Source organism: Cyprinus carpio, chromosome A9 (genome assembly GCF_018340385.1).
Source record: "Cyprinus carpio isolate SPL01 chromosome A9, ASM1834038v1, whole genome shotgun sequence".
In the NCBI taxonomy this organism is placed as follows: domain Eukaryota; kingdom Metazoa; phylum Chordata; class Actinopteri; order Cypriniformes; family Cyprinidae; genus Cyprinus; species Cyprinus carpio.
In genome coordinates this window covers 21671705-21694549 of record NC_056580.1, presented here as the reverse complement: position 1 = coordinate 21694549, position 22845 = coordinate 21671705, and the positions used below count along the sequence as shown (strand labels likewise).

At 36.1% G+C, this 22845-nt stretch overlaps 1 protein-coding gene across 1 annotated transcript; it reads right to left on the bottom strand.

The window, feature by feature from the left end:
* Positions 1–62: 62 nt before the first annotated feature.
* LOC109088719 (solute carrier family 12 member 8-like) lies at positions 63–22251 on the bottom strand. Its single transcript, XM_042764138.1, is given in 15 exon segments — positions 63–1022; positions 6235–6295; positions 7001–7118; positions 7201–7292; positions 7387–8032; positions 9037–9183; positions 9880–9967; positions 10566–10653; positions 12178–12291; positions 20502–20733; positions 20827–21018; positions 21380–21494; positions 21496–21524; positions 21650–21724; positions 22147–22251. Coding segments are annotated over 14 exon segments (2136 nt in total). The 5' UTR covers positions 21692–21724; positions 22147–22251; the 3' UTR covers positions 63–850.
* Between the last annotated feature and the right edge of the window lie 594 nt (positions 22252–22845).

Genomic DNA, 22845 nt, shown 5'->3' with positions numbered 1-22845 from the left:
TTTTTTTAAGTTTGGCATTTCCTGGCAACATGAATCACCATGAACTAACCTTCTTACAAAGGAGCAGACACAGTGTTGCTTGCCACCTGAACTAGAAATGTAATCACAGCAGTTTATTCATTATTAGTGTCATCTGCACTTTACTGTCATGTTAGACTTCTTGTTTAGCAAACAAGGGGACCTCGGTTCAAATCCCAACCTTACTTACAATCAGTTCGGAACTGATAGATCACTTTGTAGTTTAACATTACGGGAAAAAGCAGCTTTTGATTCTCATGCTAAATCATTTTTCCTTCACTAAGAAAAAGAAAGTCTAAAAAGTTTGGAGCAACTGATTTGCAGAAGCTGCAACTTGATTGTCATGTGAATATACAAGCAACATGAAAATAAGTGTTTTTTCCCCTAGACTAATGTTCTTTTTTTGTTTTTTTGTTTTTTTTTAGAAAATGAAAGTTATTTTGGAAGAATTAACTTGAAGGGGGCACATTCTAGTATGAATGGGCACAGCACTCCTTGGTGTTACAAACTCAATGAGGTCAATCAAAATACAAGACAAAATTTACTTACAATCTGAAAATTAAACGCCCACGGTGCACATTAAACCTTATACAAACGTGATGGCAAATTAATTCACAATGCATGCACATTCCCGATTTTCAGACAAACATTATTACTTTCCTTCAGATTTTCCAGGAAATAAAGCTCAGTCCTCCGAGCACTACCTGACAAATGCAGTAAATAAAAATATATATTTCAAGTGCTGCTCAGTTGAGTGATCAGTCAAGATTATTTAGTCCCATGTGTCCACTGTTTCAGTCCAGCTGGTTAGCAGGGCACAGTTGTTACATGCTCAGTTGGACTGAGAATGGACTATATTGTCTGTGGTGTTGATAAAGGAGGAGTGATGGTAACGATCACGCAAGGCAAAGTCTGCATTTTCCTCTGTTAGCTGCCTGGTTTCCATACCAACAGCTGACAAAGAGGGTGTCACCACAATCTGGTCTTGAAGGGCCTCATCTTGCCTAAGAAGAGACGCAAATGAAATGGAAATGGAAATGTGAGGTTCGGTTTTGTGTATATTCATAGTTCTAATCACATTATCCACACACCCACATAACATAAGTAATATGTTTGTAAGTGCTTTATTCAGTTTTAATTGAAGAAATCTCCTAACAAGCCAAGCTAAAGAATATTGTCATTAATCAGAAGACATTTAAAGATTTTCCATAGTGCATGAAGACAATAGCTTTGAATTTATCTTCATGTTACACTCAGTCTCAGCTCATTTGGAATAGTAACACATACGAAAGATATGCTGAATTTTATTTGAGGCACATAGTATCAAGTTAACAAGATATCAATAAACAAAACTGTTAACTCAGACTGGTGTTCTGTAGATTGCCTGTAAAATAATCAATATTTTTCTTTTGGTGACCATGTCCATGTCATTATTGTGGTATTTTCTTTATCAAGTAATCCTGGCTAGGGATGCACCAATGTTTTGGCCGCCAAAAATTGCATTTTTGGCCAAAAATATGAGCAGAAATGAGTGTCCAGCACGCAGGTTTCACTCTTCCTCTAGCCATCGTCACTGCGTGATGTGATGCTCTGCTCAATATTCCACTCTATGAATGTGCATTCCTTTGTGCTGCTCATGACCCATGCGAGCACTACACTAATGTACTGCTCATGCAAAGTTTGCTCAAATAACGCACCGACAGGGAATTTCTATGTAGTATACATCAAATCCAAGATAGCAGCCAAGGCAGTCTATTTTTTGTTTCAAATTTTTTTTATCTCATTTAAGTCTGAATGAGAAAAATATCACTACTTTCAATCTGCATAATTTTAATTGGATGTCATTAGATTGTCACAGAACTCTGACTTTGGCCTGCAAAGGCATTAGCCTGCTTGGAATCCACCTGCTGGTGTACAACTAAAAAAGGACCAAGCATTACTTTATGGATCCTCCAAGTGGTTCAGTGGCTGCTAGTGCTCTGCTATTTGGGGGAAGACCTTTGCAGTGGATTACAGCCTTATTTTAAATCTGAATTAAGGATCTGATCCTGTTCGGTTTTTACTGGTCGAGCAACACATGGACTATCATAGCAGTGGACCTTGGTTGAGGCCTGAAGGTGAGGATTTTTTTAAGAATAACATTCTACGATCATCCCAGGATCTTTTGATGAAAAAATTTCATTAGATGTTATTGGATTGCCACCACATATCTTTGACTCTGATTTGACTCAATTTTACTGCTGGGTTTTTCCAGGCCCAGTAGCATATTTACTGTTAAAACTGTGGACCCGGTGTGTAACAGGAGTTTATTCGGGTCTATCGATCTCCCCTTTTCAACTGTTCAGTCTGAAATTCCACCTGGCTACCTGATTTATCCTTAACACGTCAACATATAAATTGGCATCATGTATTTTCTTATATTCCTGATGCTCATTCTTTGCAACCAGGAATCAAATCAATTCAATTGGACACAATAAGGAAAGCGAACCCTGGTTGTACTTGCTACACTTCAGACAACTCTCAACCTCACCAACGAAAATTCTTGAGCTATGTCATCAGTCAATAAGCCTGCACAGAGGACTCTTTTTTTCAGTTTGCCATTGATGGGGGTCCTGATAAATCTTTTCCTGTTAAACTAAAATTACAATGTATGATAATGCTTTTATTGATGTTATCTGGAAATGTTCAGCCTAATCCTGGGCCTACTACATCTATGCACTGTTTACCCACTCCCTCAGACTTTAAAAGTAGAACAGGCCTTGGGTTTATACATTTAAATGTTAGAAGTTTGGTTCCTAAACTGGATATGATTAAGATTTGGGTAAATACGACAAATGCTGACATAATTGTTCTTTCTGAAACCTGGCTTAAGAAATCGATAACTGATGATTTAATTTTTATTGATGGCTATAAAGTCTACAGAACTGATCGGGTGGGTAAAGGAGGTGGGGTGGCCATTTATGTTAAATCTAAGTTTGTTAGGTCTGTAACTTTGTCAATTACTAGAGTTAAACAGTTTGAGATTTTGGCCATCAAAGTGGGTGTTTCGAAAGTCTCTAATATCACTGTGGTTGGCTGTTATAAACCTCTGTCTGCTACGAAGGATGCTCTCAAAGCTTTTTCAGATATTTTACATGAGGTAAATGACTCAGAGTTTATCCTTATGGGTGATTTAAATTGGGACTGGCTCGCAGGGACCTCAGATTATTTTAAAGAATTGTGTGACGCCTTAAACCTTGTTCAACTAATTAATGCACCAACAAGGCCAAATCCTAAATTGTGACACAAATCTCCCTTCTTGGATGTAATTATAACGAATACTGCTCATAAATTTACTTCAACTGGCATATTCTGTAATGATATCAGTGATCACTGTGTAATTGCTTGTGTCAGGAATACAAAAATCCCTAGGGTAAAACCCTGTTTTATTTTTAAAATATATTTAACAAATTTTGTAGAACAAGCTTTTTGCATGATTTATACCATAGTGATCTTAGAAGAGTAACTTTAATACAGGATGTTGAACTGGCATGGGAATATTTTCAGTCAATTTTTAAGTCCATCTCTAATAAACATTATCCCATTAAGAAGTTCAGGATCAGTGGTAGGGACAATCCCTGGTTTTCAGATAGTCTTTCAGAACTAATTCATTTAAGAAATAAATCATGGGCACAAGCCAGATTTTCAAACACCCCTGCTGATTGGTCTACATTAAAATCACTAAAGGAATAAGTGCACATTGATGATTAGAAAGTCTAAATCAGAGTTTTATTTAAAGTAAGTCACAGAGAATTTAAAAAAAATCCTTCAAAATTCTGGAAATTAATTAAATCCTTGTCAGGGACTCATGTAGCCTCTATCCTTCCTGAATATATTCAGGTTGACGTAGATAAAATAAACAATAAAGTAGCTATGATCAACCAGTTAAATAAATACTTTATACATGCTGGGTCTGTATTTGACAGTTTAAATGCAAATAAAACTGTCCCATGTTCAGTGATTACATCAGCTATTGGAAATCTGGATGTGTTTGTTTTAAACCTATTTCAGTAAATCAAGTTTGTAAAGCGTTGAAAGGCATTGAAAACAAAACATCTGTAGGCCCAGATAACTTAGACCCTTATCTTTTAAAGGTGGCAGCAGAAGTTATTACAGAGCCAGTTACTCATATTTTTAATCTGAGTCTTTTGTCGAATTCTTTACCTAAAATTTGGAAAGCTGCTTATTTTCTCCCATTATTTAAAGGTGGTGATCCCTCAGACATGAACAACTATCGTCTGATCTCCAAACTCTCAATTTTTGCCAAGATCCTTGAATCTCAGGTAAATTTACAGTTAAAACAGTTTTTATTTGATAATAATATCTTAAACTCTTTTCAGTCTGGTTTTAGAACTGGCCATAGTACCATTACTGCTGTTACGGTAGTGATAAATGACATTATTGGTACCCTGGATAAAAAACAGCAATGTGCAGCCTTATTTGTGGATTTATTCAACACTTAGCAGTGTTGGTTTCTGACCAGGGAAATTGAATTGGTTTAGAAATTACTTGGTAGATCGGACTCAGTGTGTTCATGTGGAGGATCTCAAATCAGATTTTCTTGATATATCTAAATTATTTACCCAAAGGTTCCATTTTGGGACCTATTTTGTTTTCTATTTATATAAATGATTTAGGTAAGGACATTCAAGCAAAAAAAACATTTTTATGCTGATGATACTATTATTTATACACTTGCTCCATCTATAACACAGGCGGTGAAAGAGCTTCAGTCATTGGAAGGTGCTCTGGTGAGCTTAAAATTAGTTTTAAATTCTCAGAAAACAGAAAAGTTTATGGTTTTTTCAAAAGCTCAGTCACAAGTACTTGATAATCTTAGTATTTTTACATTTGATGGTAAAATTATTGAAAGAGTATCCTCTTAAAAGTATTTAGGCATTTGGATTGATGATAAGCTTTTATTTAGTGTACATATTGCTAATTTAATCAGGAAGTTCAAAGTGAAGCTTGGCTTTTAATTTAGAAATAAATATAATTTTTACTTTTAATGCCAAAAATAAACTTTTAGATTATGATTATGGTGATATAGTATACATGCATACAGCCTCCTCCATCTTAAAGAGCCTTGATTCAGTATACCATGCTTCATTACGTTTTATTACAAATGCAAAATCCAGTATAAATCATTGCATTTTATATGACTTGGTGGGTTGGACATCACTAACCATACAACAGCACTGGTACATTTTTATCTACAAAGCAATGTTAGGTAAACTTCCACCTTATCTCTGTACCCTCCTTTGTCTTAGTTCTGGCAGTTACCAGCTATGCTCTTCCAAGTGTTTGCTTTTTAACAAACCTAGAGTTTGTACAGAACAGGGGAAAACTGCATTTTCGTATTATGCACCCTGGGCATGGAATAATTTGCAAAAAGATCTAAAACTTGATAAATTTGTGTCTATTGGTGAATTTAAAGGCATCATAAAGAGATTGGTAATTAAGGCTTGTGTTTGTTTTTGTTGAGAGGATATTGTTTAAATATTGTTTTAATGTGTATTTGTTGTCTTTTAAAATAACTGTATGGCTGCTACCTTGGCCACATTTCTCTTGTAAAAGAGATTTTAATCTTAAGTCTTCCTGGTTAAATAAAGGTAAATAATACTTGTTCCTATTTGCATTAGCGCTACTGTGCTGTAACATGCCAACGCTGGTGCTCTGCTTATATGCTCTGATAATAATAGCTCTGCAATACCCTACATTATTTGGATTATTAATTAGTCAAAAAAAAAAACCTTACATCTGATTCTGAACTGAATAAAAGTAAGTGAATATTATTTCTGTCCAATTTTATTGTAACTTTCTATAAAAGTGTGGCTATTTTATTGGCTTGTGTTTTTTAAATTCAGTATCATTAAAATTATTGAGTTAATTTAAAAAGTCTTAAATTACTTTATATTATTTAATAAAATAATAAATAATTATTACAAAGCATTTTCGGTTTCGGTTTTCAGCCAAGTACATCCAGAATTTCAGTTTTCGGCCCAGAATTTTCATTTCAGTGCATCCCTAATCCTAGCCTTAAACATCATGAAAAAATGTAGATTAGACTGTCTTTTCCTGTCTAAGTAGGTGGTTCTTTGCCACACAAAGCTGCAATAAGGACCAGACTTTATGCTGGAAAAGTCAAGTCTGCCTACAGAAGACTATGTAACATACCTCCCCAAATTATGCAGCGAGGTCTTGAGGCACCTGAAGAAACTGAAGCGAGCTGCTGCACCTGTGGGCAGAGAATATAATTTTATATTTCCTAACTTAAAAAAAGTCATAATGAGGGATGTCTACATAATACACATCTATTTTTATTAGGGCTGTCAAATGATTAATCACGATTAATCACATCCAAAATAAAAGTTTTGTTTACATAATATATGTATGTGTACAGGGTATATTTATTATGTATATATAAATACACACACATAAATTATATATTTAGAAAATATTTACATGTATATACATTTATATATTTATATTCTTATATTTTATATTATATATAAATATATTTAATATATAAACATAACATATTCTTCTTAAATATATACATGCATGTGTGTGTATTTATATATACATAATAAATATACACAGTATACACACATATATTATGTAAACAAAACTTTTATTTTGGATGTGATTAATCGTGATTAATCATTTGACAGCCCTAATTTTTATTTGACTTTAATTTAAATAGTTGAAATAATCATCCTAAAATAAAAATTGTGGCAAACCTATCCAAAAAAAAAAAAAAAAAAAAAAAGCATTTTAAGCTCTAAGCCTTATTAGACCTACAAGTAATATATTTTGCTGAAATAAGCAGTGTGTGGCATTCAAAGTGTTTTTCAGACAATTTTCAGTTTATTATGAGCAACTGGGGTTATTTCTCAAAGATTATTCAAATCAAATAAAAGTTAGGTACAATTACAGTTACCTGTTGGCAAACCTGGGCTTGTTGTTCCAATGTAGAGAAAGAGGATAAGGGCAACTGTAATGTTAATCAAGGCGTACATCCACTGGATAACGAACATTATCATAAAAGAGCACAATGCCTAAAGAAAGATAAAAACAGCATTAAAAGTTTGAGCTTACAAACTTATTGCTTACAGGCTGGATAATTTTTGCCAAACTTACACCAACTAATGAAACCCAGTGGTTGCAAAATCTGCCATAGACCGAACCCTGGATTGATCTTATTTCTGATCCTTCAAGATCTGTTTCTGAACCTGTGAACGAAAGGTATATAAGGTGTAATACAAATTTTGATCATTATATTGAGGAGTTTTGTAGAGATGTAACGTTTTGTAGAGAGTTATGTACCATTTCTGTCTATCTGTTCTCTTGAAAGTTGTTCAAGTTCAACTGAGCCAGAATTAGGCAAAGACTGTTTCCTCTTGGGTTCTGTTGTAAGGACAGACTCCATAAGTCCTAACTGGCTACTGGTATCATCATCTAATCCAACAGTTTGTTCCAGTACCCTCTCATCTTTTCCTTTATCTAATGATCCATTCCTGTTCAAGTCCCACCCAAAACTGTTCATCAGCGTTTCTTTAGCTGGAATCTTTGACTTCCTGCCCCGGGTCTTGGAGGCAGGAATGGAAACTCTCTGTTCATCAGCGGTGTCCGTGCTGGGCAATGGAAATATTTGGTCCATGTCTTTGGTGAACTCCAGTAATGTGCCGTTCACAGGTTCACTGATGGCTCCACTGCTGCCGTAATGGGGGTGAGTGCTGCACACAAGTGATCTTCTGGAGCTTGACCTCCTGATCAGTGTCGCTCTTTGCTGGACCTGCAGCTCATGGGTTTTCACCACACAGAAATAGCAATAATCAATTATGCTGTAGGTTAGCATGAAGTTGATGGTGACAATGGGAGCCAGTACATTGACCTGGCCGACAAAGATGAAGGCCATGGAGATCAAGCTGGTCAGACAGATGGCAGCCACAGGTGTCTTATTGGGCCCTCGCTGTAATACATAAAAAGACAAGAGAAAGGCATATATATGGCGATTACAAAACCTAGTGAGCTGCCTTATTGTCTACTCACTACATAGGCACCTTCTAAGGAAGCATCCCACCTACTTGAATATAGTAAGCATCTCTGTGAGTTACTTATGTGAATTAAGATATTATATTTATAATAAACATTTGTTTTCTATAATTTTAATTTGTCTGTTTTTCCTGAGCTCGTCACAATGCATTATGGGATTGAATAGGAACATAGTCATGTCTACTTCTTCTACTCCACAAGTTTTTATTAATCTTTTGCAAGTTTCATTATGGGTTTGGCTCCTGTACCCTCATTTCTTTCACACTCTTCAGGTTATGTAATGAGCGAGTAAAAGTTTCCAGTGAAAACAGCCCAAAAAAGACAACATCTCTCATGTCACCTCAGAGCGGTCAGTACCCAGATCCCATAAATCTCTGGGATGGAGCCGCTACTGCTACTGGCTGGCACAGCTCCAGATCCACCAGGGTTGGTCTTTTCTGTGCTTCCTGTGTTTGTTCTGGGACTTTGATTAAGGGTGAGATGTCTCGGGTGAGCTTGTAGCCCATAGAGAGGGGTCAGACAGAGCTCAGGCGAGGGAAAGGGTGTGCCGTGCTTTTTGAAAGCCACAATTGTTACAATTCATTCCTTCGCGTTTTTTGAAATGCACTTTGGCACACTATAATTAGAAACTCATCCTGTCATCTATGGAGCTACTCACTGAGTATGAAAAAGTAAACAATTCTTTAAGGTGGCACAAAGTGCATGAAAAACAAACGTTTAATTAATCTCATTATAAGAACATCCCTGATTCAAATGGATTATAATCACAGCATAGATTTAGCCTTGATTTATCTAAATATAAGGAACCTACAAAATGAGCCATTGTTTAGCATAAAACCACATATCTTAGCATACCCCGTTCTGAAAATAGCCACAATATAAACACATTAATATAGTTATCATCTCCCTGTAAACACCCACCCCTTTCCCAAGAAATCCGAGAGCTGGGATAACTCTCTCCTGGGCGATACACTGGAGGATCCTGGGTGCACCGTACAGGCCGCCCATGCAGGAGGCCAGGGAGGAGATGTAGAGGCCCAGCAAAAACAGGAAACCAACCAAGGAGACCTGGGGGGAAAAAACAAACACAGAGGGGAAGAGAATGTAGAGAGCTCCACCCAGCTTTGTTCCACTTGGCCAGACTGAAAAGAGCTTATAATGTGTTGTAAGTAAATTAAAGAAACAATGTAATCTGAGAGAACCCATAATGAGAGACTTGGCATTTACAAATAATACAGTACAATGATTTTGTTTATGAAACCCCAACTTCTGTAACACCATAATGTGTGAAATGCACCTTCTATTCAATATATTTAATATGCATTTTGTATGTAGAGTGTTAACCCCAAAACACAACAGCCCACATTAAGGAACAGCTGATGGGTCAACCACATCCAGGCTACAGCCTTACACATTCATAAACTATGTAGCTTAGTTCAGCAGCCCACTGTAATCTATGCTGACTGGCAGCTGTGTGGCTATCAAACATCAGGGTATGTGCAAGGTCAGTGCTCAACTGGGCTCCGTTTTCATTCACAGACTTCCACCAGCTGTAGCATTTAGAATGACCTCAAATGCCTGTGCTATGAGGGCCTGCAGACGATCGGAATGACATTAGCATGACAATAAATGCAAATGTCACGTTTTATCTGTGGTTAATGTGCTATTCTCAAGTCTCACTTTCAGTTGAGACAATGAGTCTTAATAGTGGAAAAACCCATGGAAGATGGCCATCCTCTGAAGCCTGTAATAACATCAGATTACCTTTTCCGCTATTAAGAAATCATAGCGCAGTGCCTCTCTGGTGCAAATGGCTCCAAGTAAGAACACAAAGACGAGATACAGGAACCACCTGTGGATTCCCACAATACACAAGAGTCATTCATTCTATTTATAGAGAAAATATCTAAGAACAACTGTTTATATATATTCATTTAAGATATTAATAGACATTTATAATGTTACAAAACATTTTTATTTCAAATAAATGTTGTTTTTTTTACTTTACATTCATTAAAGACTACTGAAAAAAAAGTTTTTTACAAAATTAGGCAACACAACTGTTTTCAACATTGATAATATTTCGAGCACCAAATAAGCATTTATTAAATGTTTATTAAAATAGAAATGTTATTGTAAATTGTAATAATATGCAGTTTTTACTGTATTTGTATGATCAATTAAATACAGCCTTGATGAGCACAAGAGATTTCTTTCAAAAACATTAAAAAAAAAATCTCATTAACCATTACCAGACATACAGTACATCTCACACTGATTTATATATCATACACTTTTTTTGCAGGGCATGAAGACTTATCGTAATTCTTTTTTTCATATTTTCATTTTGCCGCCTACTCTAAAGTATGTGTACAGTCAAAACAAAAAGAGGCTAAAGATGAACTAAGGAAGAATTAAAGAATTTCTGTCTGTGGCAGACAGAAACATACGAGGTGCAGACTGCGGCGAGAGTTCCCACGGGGATGTTGTGCTCAGGCTTCTGGAGATCAGAGCTCATGTTGAATCCTGCCATCACACCTACACACACACACACACACACAGGGTTACTGTGAAAACAAGACTAGAGACAAGGGGCCATTCAAAACCTGAACAACAGACAGAAGTACATATCAGAGCTCACTTGAAACGCTTTCCTGACTTCTAACAGGAGCAAAAAGGAAACTTTGATCACAACCTCACGTTGCTTAAATTAATTATTCAATCTTTCAGTCTTTGCAGAATGAAATGGGTTTTCTTACATCTCTTACATTTATGGGCTTCTTACATTTTGTAGATAATTATCTATCTCATTTGTATATTTATATTGTCTGGTTTTATTTATGGGATTTTTGCCAATGAAAATAGTTAAATTGAAAGCATTATGAAAGGTGCGTTGAGATCACAAAATAATGCAGACTGAATTCAAACCTGAAGAGACAATGTGCACTTAACAAATTAACAAAAGATGTGAATTTTAAATAATTATGATCCTAAACATTCAATACATTTAAAGGGTTAGTTCACCCAAAAATGAAAATTATGTCATTAATGACTCACCCTCATGTCGTTCCAAACCCGTAAGACCTCCATTCATCTTCGGAACACAATTTAAGATATTTTAGATTTAGTCCGAGAGCTTTCAGTCCCCCCATTGAAAATGTATGTACATCATCAAAGTAGTCCATGTGACATCAGAGGGTCAGTTAGAATTTGTTCTCTAAAAAAAATATCTTAAACTGTGTTCTGAAGATGAACGGAGGTCTTATGGGTTTGTAACGACATGCGGGTGAGTCATTAATGACATAATAAAAATTTTTGGCTGAACTAACCCTTTAATCATATTTCTATATTATTTTGCAGGCTGGTCAGAAAACATGAGATAACTTTCATAATATTTACAGCATAAATATTATATAGTTTTTAAAAGTAAGAAAAAACATCTTAATATAATTTTAAGAAAAATGTGTTAATCACTAAACTAAATCACTAGAATATTTTATCAGTTTATTTTAGTACAATATCAATATAAAAGTCAATTATTTAATTTTGAAAAGAATTGTTTAATTTTGCTATCTGTAATATTTCACTTAAAAATATTTTTCACACAATATGAATGGGTTTTTATTAATTAAAAACATTTATAGCTGCCTTTGTATTTTATGAAGGAGGTGCCTCACAAAGGGATCATCATGTTGGGTTCCTTGAAATCAAAAGTATAAAATCCCCATCTCAGACCACCTTGTCAAGCAGACATTGGTTGCAGTTTGCTGGTCCAAGTGACACCATGACACCATGCTTAGTCTGAAACCTCATTATACAACAAAAATGTGTTAAATATGAGAAGAAATTTTGCCAAAACGAGAGATTTCTGGAATGTCTGCATTCTAAATCCAACCACAGCTACTAACATACAGTACAGCTGCAAGTATTTGAGGCCACTGAAGTTATACAGGCTTATACTTCCCTAATAGCAAAAACAAATCCTCATATCAGCATAGTGTCGTTTAATAAGTGGTTATTATATCACAGTTTAGCCTTTATTTTTTATGTGTGTAAAGTCACCTGTCGCCGCAGGAAAGAAAACCCCAAACACAGTGAAGAAAGTCTCGCCAGCTGTGTAGTCTGGCAGGGTGTTCTTACGCAGCAGATCCTCTGAATAGCCAATGAATCCATGCTCTGCAATAAACATGTTCAGCACAAGACAATGTTAGGAAAGACAGTTTAATACAAAATTCAGTCGGACTACAGCATTACTGAGTGCTATACGGAAAAGGTCTGCACTGACACAATGATAAGAATCAGATTCATCTCTGAAATCCATCGAGTATGTATGTATGACACAAACATTACACACACAAAATTTTCCTGTAAATTAGAATCTTTATGAAAAGCTGAAGCAAATATTTTGGCCTTTTTGAAAAATCTGTTATTTAGACAGACCAGTCTAAATATTTCATAACATTAAAACAAATTTCAGAAAACCTTTCTAAAGCAGAATTCAAGTTTCCACCTCTCTGCTTAAAACACAAGCTTGAATCATATGGTGACGACATTTACAAGAAAATATCCTCCTGTGCAAGACCACAAACCAGCATCCATGACAATATTGATCTATCACAGACTGATACAATAACCCTTTTCACCCTGAAATCAAAGGGAAGGGTTCCCTGGGGTACTGTGGAACAGACATCTGGTTTGAAATATGACAGGTATGGACTCCATAGCCATACACAGGCAGAGCCCCGCATGTCTGTGGCTGACCATCACCGCCCTTTATGTAACAGCCCGGGGGGACAGACGCCCAGCCAAGATGTGTGCAAACCAAGGACCGGCCTTTTTCTTGGAAATACATGCCAAGTTGAATAGTTCTGCGCCGTGGACATGATGGAGGGAATGATGCTGGACTAAGCTCTGGGTGTGTTCACAGGCAAACAAAACAATCCAAGAACAGGCACAGCAGAACATTTACGTAAACAGTAATATTACTGTTGTGCTGAACTGTCACACGAGTGGTATTTTCACTCAGGGTGGCAGTTATTAAAGTCTAGATAGCACTGACACTGTATGTTTCTGGAGGTTTGCTTACTTGTGTACAAACAACAGTACATAATGTATAGTAAATGGTCACAGAAATCCGTTAGTTCACCCAAAAAAAGCATTCCCTCACCCTCATGTCATTCCAAACCAGTACGACTTTATTTTTTAACAGAACTCAAAAGATGATGTTTGAAGAATGTTCAAGTAACTGCTTTCCACATGAAATCTTTGGTTTTTACTGCAAAGCTCCAAAAAGGAGAAAAACAGCAACAAAATCATAGTCCTGATTCATTGGCTATATTTCATGACTTTCACCCATGAACTTTGTGTGAGCAACAGGCTAAAAAGCGTCAGTCATTTTTTCACTGATAATCTTTATTTTGCTCGAGCTCTCATATCTTCTTTATGCATATTTAAAATGAAGACACAACAGAGGGAAGATTTTCAGTAAATAATGAAAAGAAGCTGTTCAGGATTTACTGGATAAGGATTAAGGATAAGGGTTTAAAAAAAATAATGATAATAAATTAACTGACAAAAAGTCATATTTACATGACTTTTCCATGTCTAGAAATCACACTTCATACCTTAAATATTCAGGTTTTTGAGACCATTGGAACCTTGGTTTTTCAAAGACAAAATGTTGCTGAGGAGGTAAATTAAAATAAGAAATATTTGTATTTGTAGTTATTTTGTCTTTTTTAATGCTTGTTTTGCCATCTTGAGGCTTCCTTAGATTTGTTCCGAGGCCTCCTATTGGGCCTCGGACCCCAGGCTGAGAATGACGACTTCAGAAGATTTGGATTATAGCAAACATCAAATAGACTACTTTAAGGATAATTTTATGGTGCTTTTCTCTTTTTAGGACTTGGCAGTGAACACACACACACATAACAGCAGCTCTGTCATTCTTCAAAGCATCTACTTTTGCATTCAATCAAATCAAGTCATACTGGTTTGAAATGTTTGGTTTGAAAAAGTTTTTAATTAAGAAATAATTAAATTAATAGATGACCTATGGACAAACATCAACAAAGATGAATGAGCTGATAAAAATGAGATCAATTACTCAATCAGAGAGTCAGAAGTGTACAATAGATGTCGTGAAATGCAGAGACACATCTACAGGGCCTGACTATGCAAGATCATGATCCATTTCCCTCTCTTGGTTATCTTGTGATGGGAAAGAATGTGTATTCTTGGATTAATGACATGTTTATCCAAAAGGAAGTCACCACCCTTTCAGAAGCCCTGCCTGTTCCTACACTTCCAAGTCACAGTTTCTTGGCTACAAAGAGAAAGAGCTAAAACAAGAGTAAGATACAATAGAGAGGATCAGGAGAAGGAGGTAGAGAGGAGGTACATAAAGAAAGTTTAGTTGGACACAGAAATAACATATTAAATACTCTGATTATACCACACAAGTAGGAAAAAACACATCCTACTTCACCACACCATAAATTACCTTAACATAATTATTTTATGAACTTTGCTATACCTATTTTTCTTTTTTTTTTCGAAATAGCAAGTGCAAGAATAAACTAAACTATGGCTAATTGTTTTATGTCTCTTTTAACTACACTACCATTCAAAAGTTGGGGATTTTTTAAAGGATTTTTAAAATGTATACTGCTGTTCAGCAAGCGTGCATTAAATTGCAAGATGCAATCAAAAGTAAAGATTTTATTGCAAAAACATCTATTTCAAACAAATGCTGTTCTTTTAAACTTTTTATGCATTAAAGAATCAAAAAATAAGAATAAAAATGTTTCAAGAATATTAAGCTGCAAAACTGCTTTAAACTTTGATAATAATACAAAATGATTCTTGAGCTCCAAATCAGCATATTACAATGATTTCTGAAGGACCGTGTGACAATGAAGATTTGAGCAATGACTAAAATAAAAAATACACAGCCTTGGTGAGCGCAAGATAATTCTTTTATAAACAACCCCAAATTTCTGAACACTAGGGTACATATAATGCTTTGGTGTCAAACACACAAAAAAAAGAAGACACAGGTACATGTAAAGAAATGTCATGCACTGAGATAAAAATATAAACATATTCAGAATACACAAGCATAAAGAACAAGCCATACTGACACAGTGGATAAGAGCAGGGCCGTTACTGTTGCCCTCCCTGCCACCTTTCTAACCATCCTGATTGCAGTTTGGGTATTTATAGTGAAAATCCTGATCTGAAGATTTGGAAGAGGAAGTGAGGATGTGGACGCTGCTAGCAAAGAACTCGGATCTGCTTCCTGCCTGCTCTTTTGTCTCAAGCCAAAAATGTGGGTGAACCCGGTCAACACCCTTAACCTAAAACTTATGAGCGCATGTCAGTTTCCTGTCCAACTCTGGGTGCTGAAATAGAGTGTATTTGAGTTTAGAGCTGAGATTCTCCATAACACAAACATCATACCTTTATAAAACTAACTACTGTATGTGAGTGGAAAAACAAGCCAGCTCTGAAGACCATGAGTAGACAAATCAGAAGATTCAGTTCTAGAACACTTTCATATTTTCATATAAAATCGAATTGTTATATTCCAGCAATATCTTCCCACCACCCACCACCAGAAGAATAGAATTTACACCAATAAAAGCTAGTCTAAATGCCTACAGTAGTAGGAAAGTTCTTCTGACAGCTCCTCTTGTGTGGTAATAGACAGGAGGGAAGGGACAGAACTAGGAGGTGCTCTCATTTTTTTTAAATCTAGTACAAATGCGTTCACCACAATGGTATGAACACTCGAGAGGATTGTGCTCACATTGTCTTCATCTTTTCCAGAAATAACATTTTCAAATATTTTAACAAAACATTGAAGTAGGTAGCAATATTAAAAGATCATCAACCCTTCTCCCATTTTGGCTACATGAGCCTGGGCACACTGGTGCCCACTGGTAGATTGGGTATATAACTCAAACATATCCTTTACCAAGAATTATTTCACAGCCAAGTTATGTGCAGCCCTTCAGCTTTCACTTTTTAAAGGAATTGTTCACCCCGTACTAAACTGTGGGACCTCCTTCTTTATCCTTCAAATATATTTTCAATCTCCAGAACATCATTAATGTATCACTCAAGAAGACTATTTGACTAATTATGCATTATGCACTATTTTTCTGAAGTCATACTATAGCTTTGTGTCAAACTAATCTGAATGATTCATTCATAAATCAACTGATCAAGTTATTGAGTTTAACTCGAATAATAAATATCAATCTGTTCCTCTCACAAAACTACAAAATGACCCAAGTAGAACTACTTATACATCTTATGGTGCTTTTGTGTAGTGGCTTTTTTTAAAATATATTTTTCAGTTTGGCCAATAAATGTCATGAGTGCGACTTTTATTTTGACAACTCATCAACTCAACTCTTCTGAAATCATCACCTGAGCACAGATGGGCCAATTTGCGGTCTTCATTCATTTATTGTCAATTCTGTCTAATAATAGAAAAGTAAATGTTATAATCATTGTCAATATACTGTATACAACATTCCAAAAATACACCACTCTGCTCTCTAAGATATTGGCATTGGAGATAATAGAGAGAGAGAGAGAGAGAGAGAGAGAGAGAGAGAGAGAGAGACAAAATAAAAAACTTTTGTTTCCTTGTTAAAGCTTGACAGCCCCAGTCCCCATTCAGTTTTATAATATAAAAAATGACTGGTCATGATATACTTCAAAATTTCTCCTTTTCAGTTCATACAGAAATCATACAGCTTTGGAAAGACAAAATGTCCAATTTTGGGGTGAACTATCCCTTTAAATTGCCATGGAATGTGGTCACGCTGGGATCTCTATATCATCACGGTTATGAAGCTTTCCTTGTGCCGACCACCTGGCCTTGACTATGTGATTAACAGCGTTATCAAACTGTAAACACATCTGCACAGCAGCTCCTTTTTCCTGCCACTGGCAGGTAACCCGCCCATGCGTCACCCAGGCCTAAACCGTGCAACCCTCTGGAGTTGTGTCATTGGTGAGATCACTTTATAACCACAAGGCTAAATTGAAAAAACCTGGAGGAACCAGTGCCTCCTTTTCCCACTGCCAGCATACACTACAACTCGAGTCCAGCTCCTGAAAGGGGTCAGAGCAACATGACAGCAGCATTAGCTGCATATTAAGTCCATTACATACCAATGCTTCTAACATTCTCTGATCAGAGAGAGTGTGAGAACACCATCTTTCTGAGAGTCTTGCCTCCTCTCTGGACAGGAAGCCAGCAATCAGTAGAACAGGAAGAGCTGGGATGGATTTCCTGCAAACCCAGTGTGAAAGTACATACTGACCCCGTCTGAGGTGGGCAGCCAAAACACTTAAACATTACAATGGACTAAGAATGCCTGCATGCTTGTCCTAAGAGCAAATGACTCTTAGCAGATATCTCACATAATTTTGCTATTATTAACTTTTATCAAAATGCACTTGCACTAAGTATACGTTTTTGTAAGAGGGAGTTGAAATTCTTCTAATACTGTGTAAATGCTTACTTCATATATATTTTCAACACAAGTAGATCTGAATGTCCTAAAATGATTAAATTTGTGACAGAGCTGGATTTCTGCAATTATAGCTTGGGAGAGCTTTAGAAATTGGAATTTGGCAAGTCATCTAGCTAGTTCTTCTTCGACTACAAACATGTTCCATTTCATTAAAGGGGTCCTATGATGCGATTTCAAATTTTCCTTTCTCTTTGGAGTGTTACAAGCTCTTGGTGAATTAAGAAGATCTGTGAAGTTGCAAAGACTAAAGTCTCAAATCCAAAGAAAGATTCTTTATAAAAGTTAACACTCGTCCACGCCCCCCTGAAACGGCTCGTTCTAACACGCCCCCGCGTCTACGTCACTATGTGGGAAGATTTGCATAATGCCGCCCAGATGTTCATCCAAAGAAAGGCAGCGTACCTTTTATTCTCTGCTCACTCAAGGCTGCGGTGTGTGACGCTGTTCCGTTGAAAAAGCCAAACTACTTTGTTTTTGCCTTCCAAAAGAAAACACGACTAGAAATCATGTTTATATTACGTTTATAATATTTTTTATGTTTTTGTCTCGTCGCTCCGGCCAGACACGGCTTCACAATATGTTAAGAGGCGTAACATTTCCGTCTCACGCTTGAGGCATTCGGCCAATCACAACGTGCTGGATAGCTGGCCAATCACAGCACGCTTTTCAGAGAGATAAGCCTTGTGAAAATCAACGCAATTCAGAAGGCGGGGCATAGAGGAGAAACAATAATGTACAGTATGTGGAAAATAATGTTTTTTTTTTAACCTTAAACCGCATAAACATTTCATTACACCAAATACACAAAATAATGTTATTTTTAGCAGCATCATATAACCCGTTTAACACATGCTTTCAGTCATTAAAATACATACATATAAATGCAGTAAAATAGTAATATTGTGAAATATTAAAAATTTCATTTATTCATGCAATGGCAAAGGGTCAGTGTCAAATAATCCTTTAGAAATTATTCTAATATGCGAATTTGGTGCTCAAGAAACATTTCTTGTTATTATCAAAGTTGATAACACTTGAGTTGCTTTATGTTTTTGGGAATTTTTTCAGGATTCTTTTGATTACAATACAATAGTGCATGTAGTTTTGCCTTGCGAGGTCCAGGATGACTAGATGACAGAACTGTATATAATGGGAAGACAAATCACTTCACCCTTCCTGTTACTTCAACTTCCATATTATGATTGGTGTTGGAGTTCTATAATTGCATTTATTTTAGGAAGAGACCCTCTACGCCCTAGTGCCCATGTGCACCCCTCCCAGCAGATGCAGGGCTGCTGGAGGTCTAACTACTCTACTGCTTATTCTATCCCAATGTCAGATCACAACCTGGTATGCAAAATCTTGTCTTGCGCTGTTTGTTAAGCCTAAATTGTTTTATGGAAAAAGAAAATTTAAATAATAAATATGTGAATTGGCACTAGACACATATTAGGATATTAGAATGCCCAATATACAGTACGTTACCCTGACATCTACTGGACAGCTGTTGCAAGATCATGTGGCCTCAAACGATCAACTCATTAACATAAAACCTCTGTATACGTATATGTGGCCAAATACTAGCTAAAGTAGTCTCTAACTACCAATAACTATTGTGAAAAAGTAAGAGCTTTGAGATGAAAAGAAGAAATTTCTGAAGTCACAGATAATATATAAATAGAATTACATATACACTTCTGTTCAAAAGTTTTTAAAATAAGTTTCTTTTGCTCACCAATGCTGCACTTATCTGATCAAAAAATACAGTAAAAAACGGTAATACTGTGAAATATTACAATTTAACAGAACGGTTTTCTATTTTTTACTATATTTTAAAATGTAATTTATTCCAGCAATGGCAAAGCTGAATTTTCAGCAGCCATTACTCCAGTCTTTAGTGTCCCAGGATCCTTCAGAAATTATTCTAAAATGATTTGGTGCTCAAGATTATCAAAGTTATCAGAGTTAAAAATAGCTGTGCTGCTTAATATTTTTTGGAAACATTTAAAAAAAAAAAATCCAGGATTCTTGATGAGTAAAAAGTTCGATAGCCTATAACAGCAATTATTTTGAAATATAAATTTTACATTTGTAAAATTAAAAAATTTGACAATGTAAAATTCTGTTTCCTTATTTGATCAATTTCATTTATTCTTGCTGAAGAAAAGTACTGATTTCTTTCAAAAGAAATCTTACCGACCCCAAACTTTTGAAAATTAGTATATATATATTGTAACTAGCAAGCTGCATTCAACTACTTTTCAACTACTCCAATAGATGCATATTACACCACATATAAAAACACAGAAATAAGAGACTGGGAAACAAGAAAAGAATAGAAATAAGTTATAAATGTTATAAAAAATAAAAACTATAGCACACTCCTAATTTAGTCCAATATATACAATGACTTGAACTTTTATATCCTCATGTGGCAGGTTTGCCAGGAAATGTGCAAAGAAAGAAATGTCAATATATAAGAAAGGCAGGCACTGTTTAGCAGGGTCTGTGAAAACAGTATGGCAAGAATCTCTTCCTAAAGCACTACTTTATTAAATGAAAACCTTGGTGTAGTCACAAGTGCCTGTTAAAATTAGATTTATTAATTTTTTATTTTTTTTTTAAATCAAACTTCTATACACCTGTGTATTTTTTATTGCCCAGTGATTTTCTTACACCCAGTGGGGATCTATGTTGTTGGTTTAATAAAAGCCTTCCAGATAAAACACCAAACCTAGCTCTACCCTAATATGTACAGCAGGTGTTAAACTAACTAGAACTCTACTTTAAAGGACCCTTGATGTAATCTTGTTTGCTTTAACAATAGCTCACCTGGATCTAGATGACTAAATGTCCCAATGACAAAATCCAGAGTGGACATAGCTAATATTCCCAGTAGAACCAACTGAAGGCGTATAATCCATTTTACCCCGGCCAGGTTAATCCCAAGCAGGCCAATCAGAACTGCCACAGAGATGCCCCTCACTGCCCACATGCTCTGTAAGTTCAGCACCTGTGCAATGGACTCGGCAAAACCAGTGATGTACATCGCTCCAGCCACACACTGCCAACAAGACACATAATTGTCACCAAACTTGAAAACAGTGAACTGACCACCCAATATATATGCAACAAAATACAGAAAGGTGCTGCTCACCTGTCCAAACACATACAAGAGTCCCACAGTTCCTCCAATCCTCCCTCCGAGCACAGTGGAGATCATGGAGTAGACCCCACCGTTACCCACGCTGCAACACTCACACACGCCAACGCCTGACATCACTGTAACCAAGGCAACTAATACCACAATGGATACCAGAAGCATGCCCAGCAACACACCTGTGTTACCCTAAAGATGGTCATATGGAAAAAAGACATAACATTTTCATTGGATGCCCATTTAACAGCTGCAAAAACCTGAGATACGCATGAAAGTCTGTTTCTGCCATGGGATAAAAAAAAATAATAATGCACTTTTCTCGCAATTCTAAGTTTATATCTCACAATTCTGACTTTTCCTTCAGAACTGTAAGTTTCTATCTCACAAACCGTAAGTGAGGCTTTTTTTTTTTTAATTCCGTGGTGGAAACGGGCTTCCACAGATATGAACCAAAACCTCTGGAATATCTTTTCAAATGACATTTAAATAGATTCATACATACACGTTTGCACTACAAACACATTGAAATCTATGATAAAACATAACTTACCACAAGCCAGCCAGTCCGTAAAAAGAGCACCACCCCAAAAATGTTGATCATGCAGGTAGTAAAGACTCCATCCCAGGTGCCGAAAAGAATAGGCTCCCAGACAAAAAGCTGCACTCCACCAAGGCTGAGCATTACTTTGGGAACCCTACACAAACCAGTGTCACTCGTATCTAAACAAGTCACTATTAATGTCAGGTCCTCCGCTCAGGGTAGAATCTGAACTTGGTTTACTATTTATTCTTATGGTAAAATGTACAGATTGGCCATTACCTGTGCATCTTCATGGAATAACTCTTGAACTTGAGGACTCATGCTCCCTCCTGGGCAAGATTACACTAGCTCAATCTGAGGAAAGTACATTTACATTGCTATAGAAGTCATTTTAAAGGCTTTAGTACTGTATATACAAAGGCAATTTTAACAACATTTGCCAAGTAGGCGATGGCCACGTAACTTTGATACATTTACGCCAACAAAAGCCGTCTGTTAATAAGTGACATTAATAAAACACATGCGATTCATATTCCGCACTTTTAATAGGCTACTTTAAGATAAAAGACAAACAAACGTATTGACGTTCACGTGACTAAGTTGTTTAGTAGTCTACTGACACTGTGTTTGTGTTTTCCTATAAAGTTATAGTGTAATGGCTTGTTGCAAACTCTATTAGAAACGCCAGTGACTAGCGGCCCTAAATAAACGGATAAAAAGCTGTTTTGGGATATAGTTAAACTGTAAATTCCTTGAGTAATCATAAAGACACTTACCTGCAGTCGCAGTGCTCCCGGATGCAGCAGGTGGAGAATTTGAGAGAGGCACGAGCGCACACCTGAGTAGTTGGGTGGTCCGACTCATTTCCGCGAATCGGTTCTTTCGAACGGTTCTTTTTGAACGACCGGTTAAAGCCTCAAACATATATATATATATATATATATATATATATATATTTTTTTTTTTTTTTTTTTTTTTTTTTTATAATTGAAAAATAACTTTTTAGTACGTTTTATCTATAAACGTTTTGTTTTTGAAGTAACTAATACGTGCTATTTAAGTAACTTACTAAATTGACACTAACCATGACACAATGTTTTAGCATAGTATATTAAAAAAATCGTTTGATCCTATCGTTTGATTCATTCTTATTTTAAGAATTTTAGCCTAACAGCTGTCTTTGTGTTATTTATGGAAACGCTACGTGTGCAATAAACGTCATTAAGCAAATACCTGTTCCATCAGCGCCTCCTCAGGTGTGTGCCGCCGGTGTTCATCTCTTATTTGCATTTCACTGTTCTTCGACTAGTCACTAGTCTAACGGTGTGGTTAATGTCCAACTAACTAGTAGACATTTGTAATGTGAAGTCAAATTAAAATCAATTTAAAATGCTTTTATGCAAAGTTGTGGTCATGTGGCAACCATACATGATTTAAAGCCATATTTTCAACCCCAGTCCACATTTTTGTCAGTA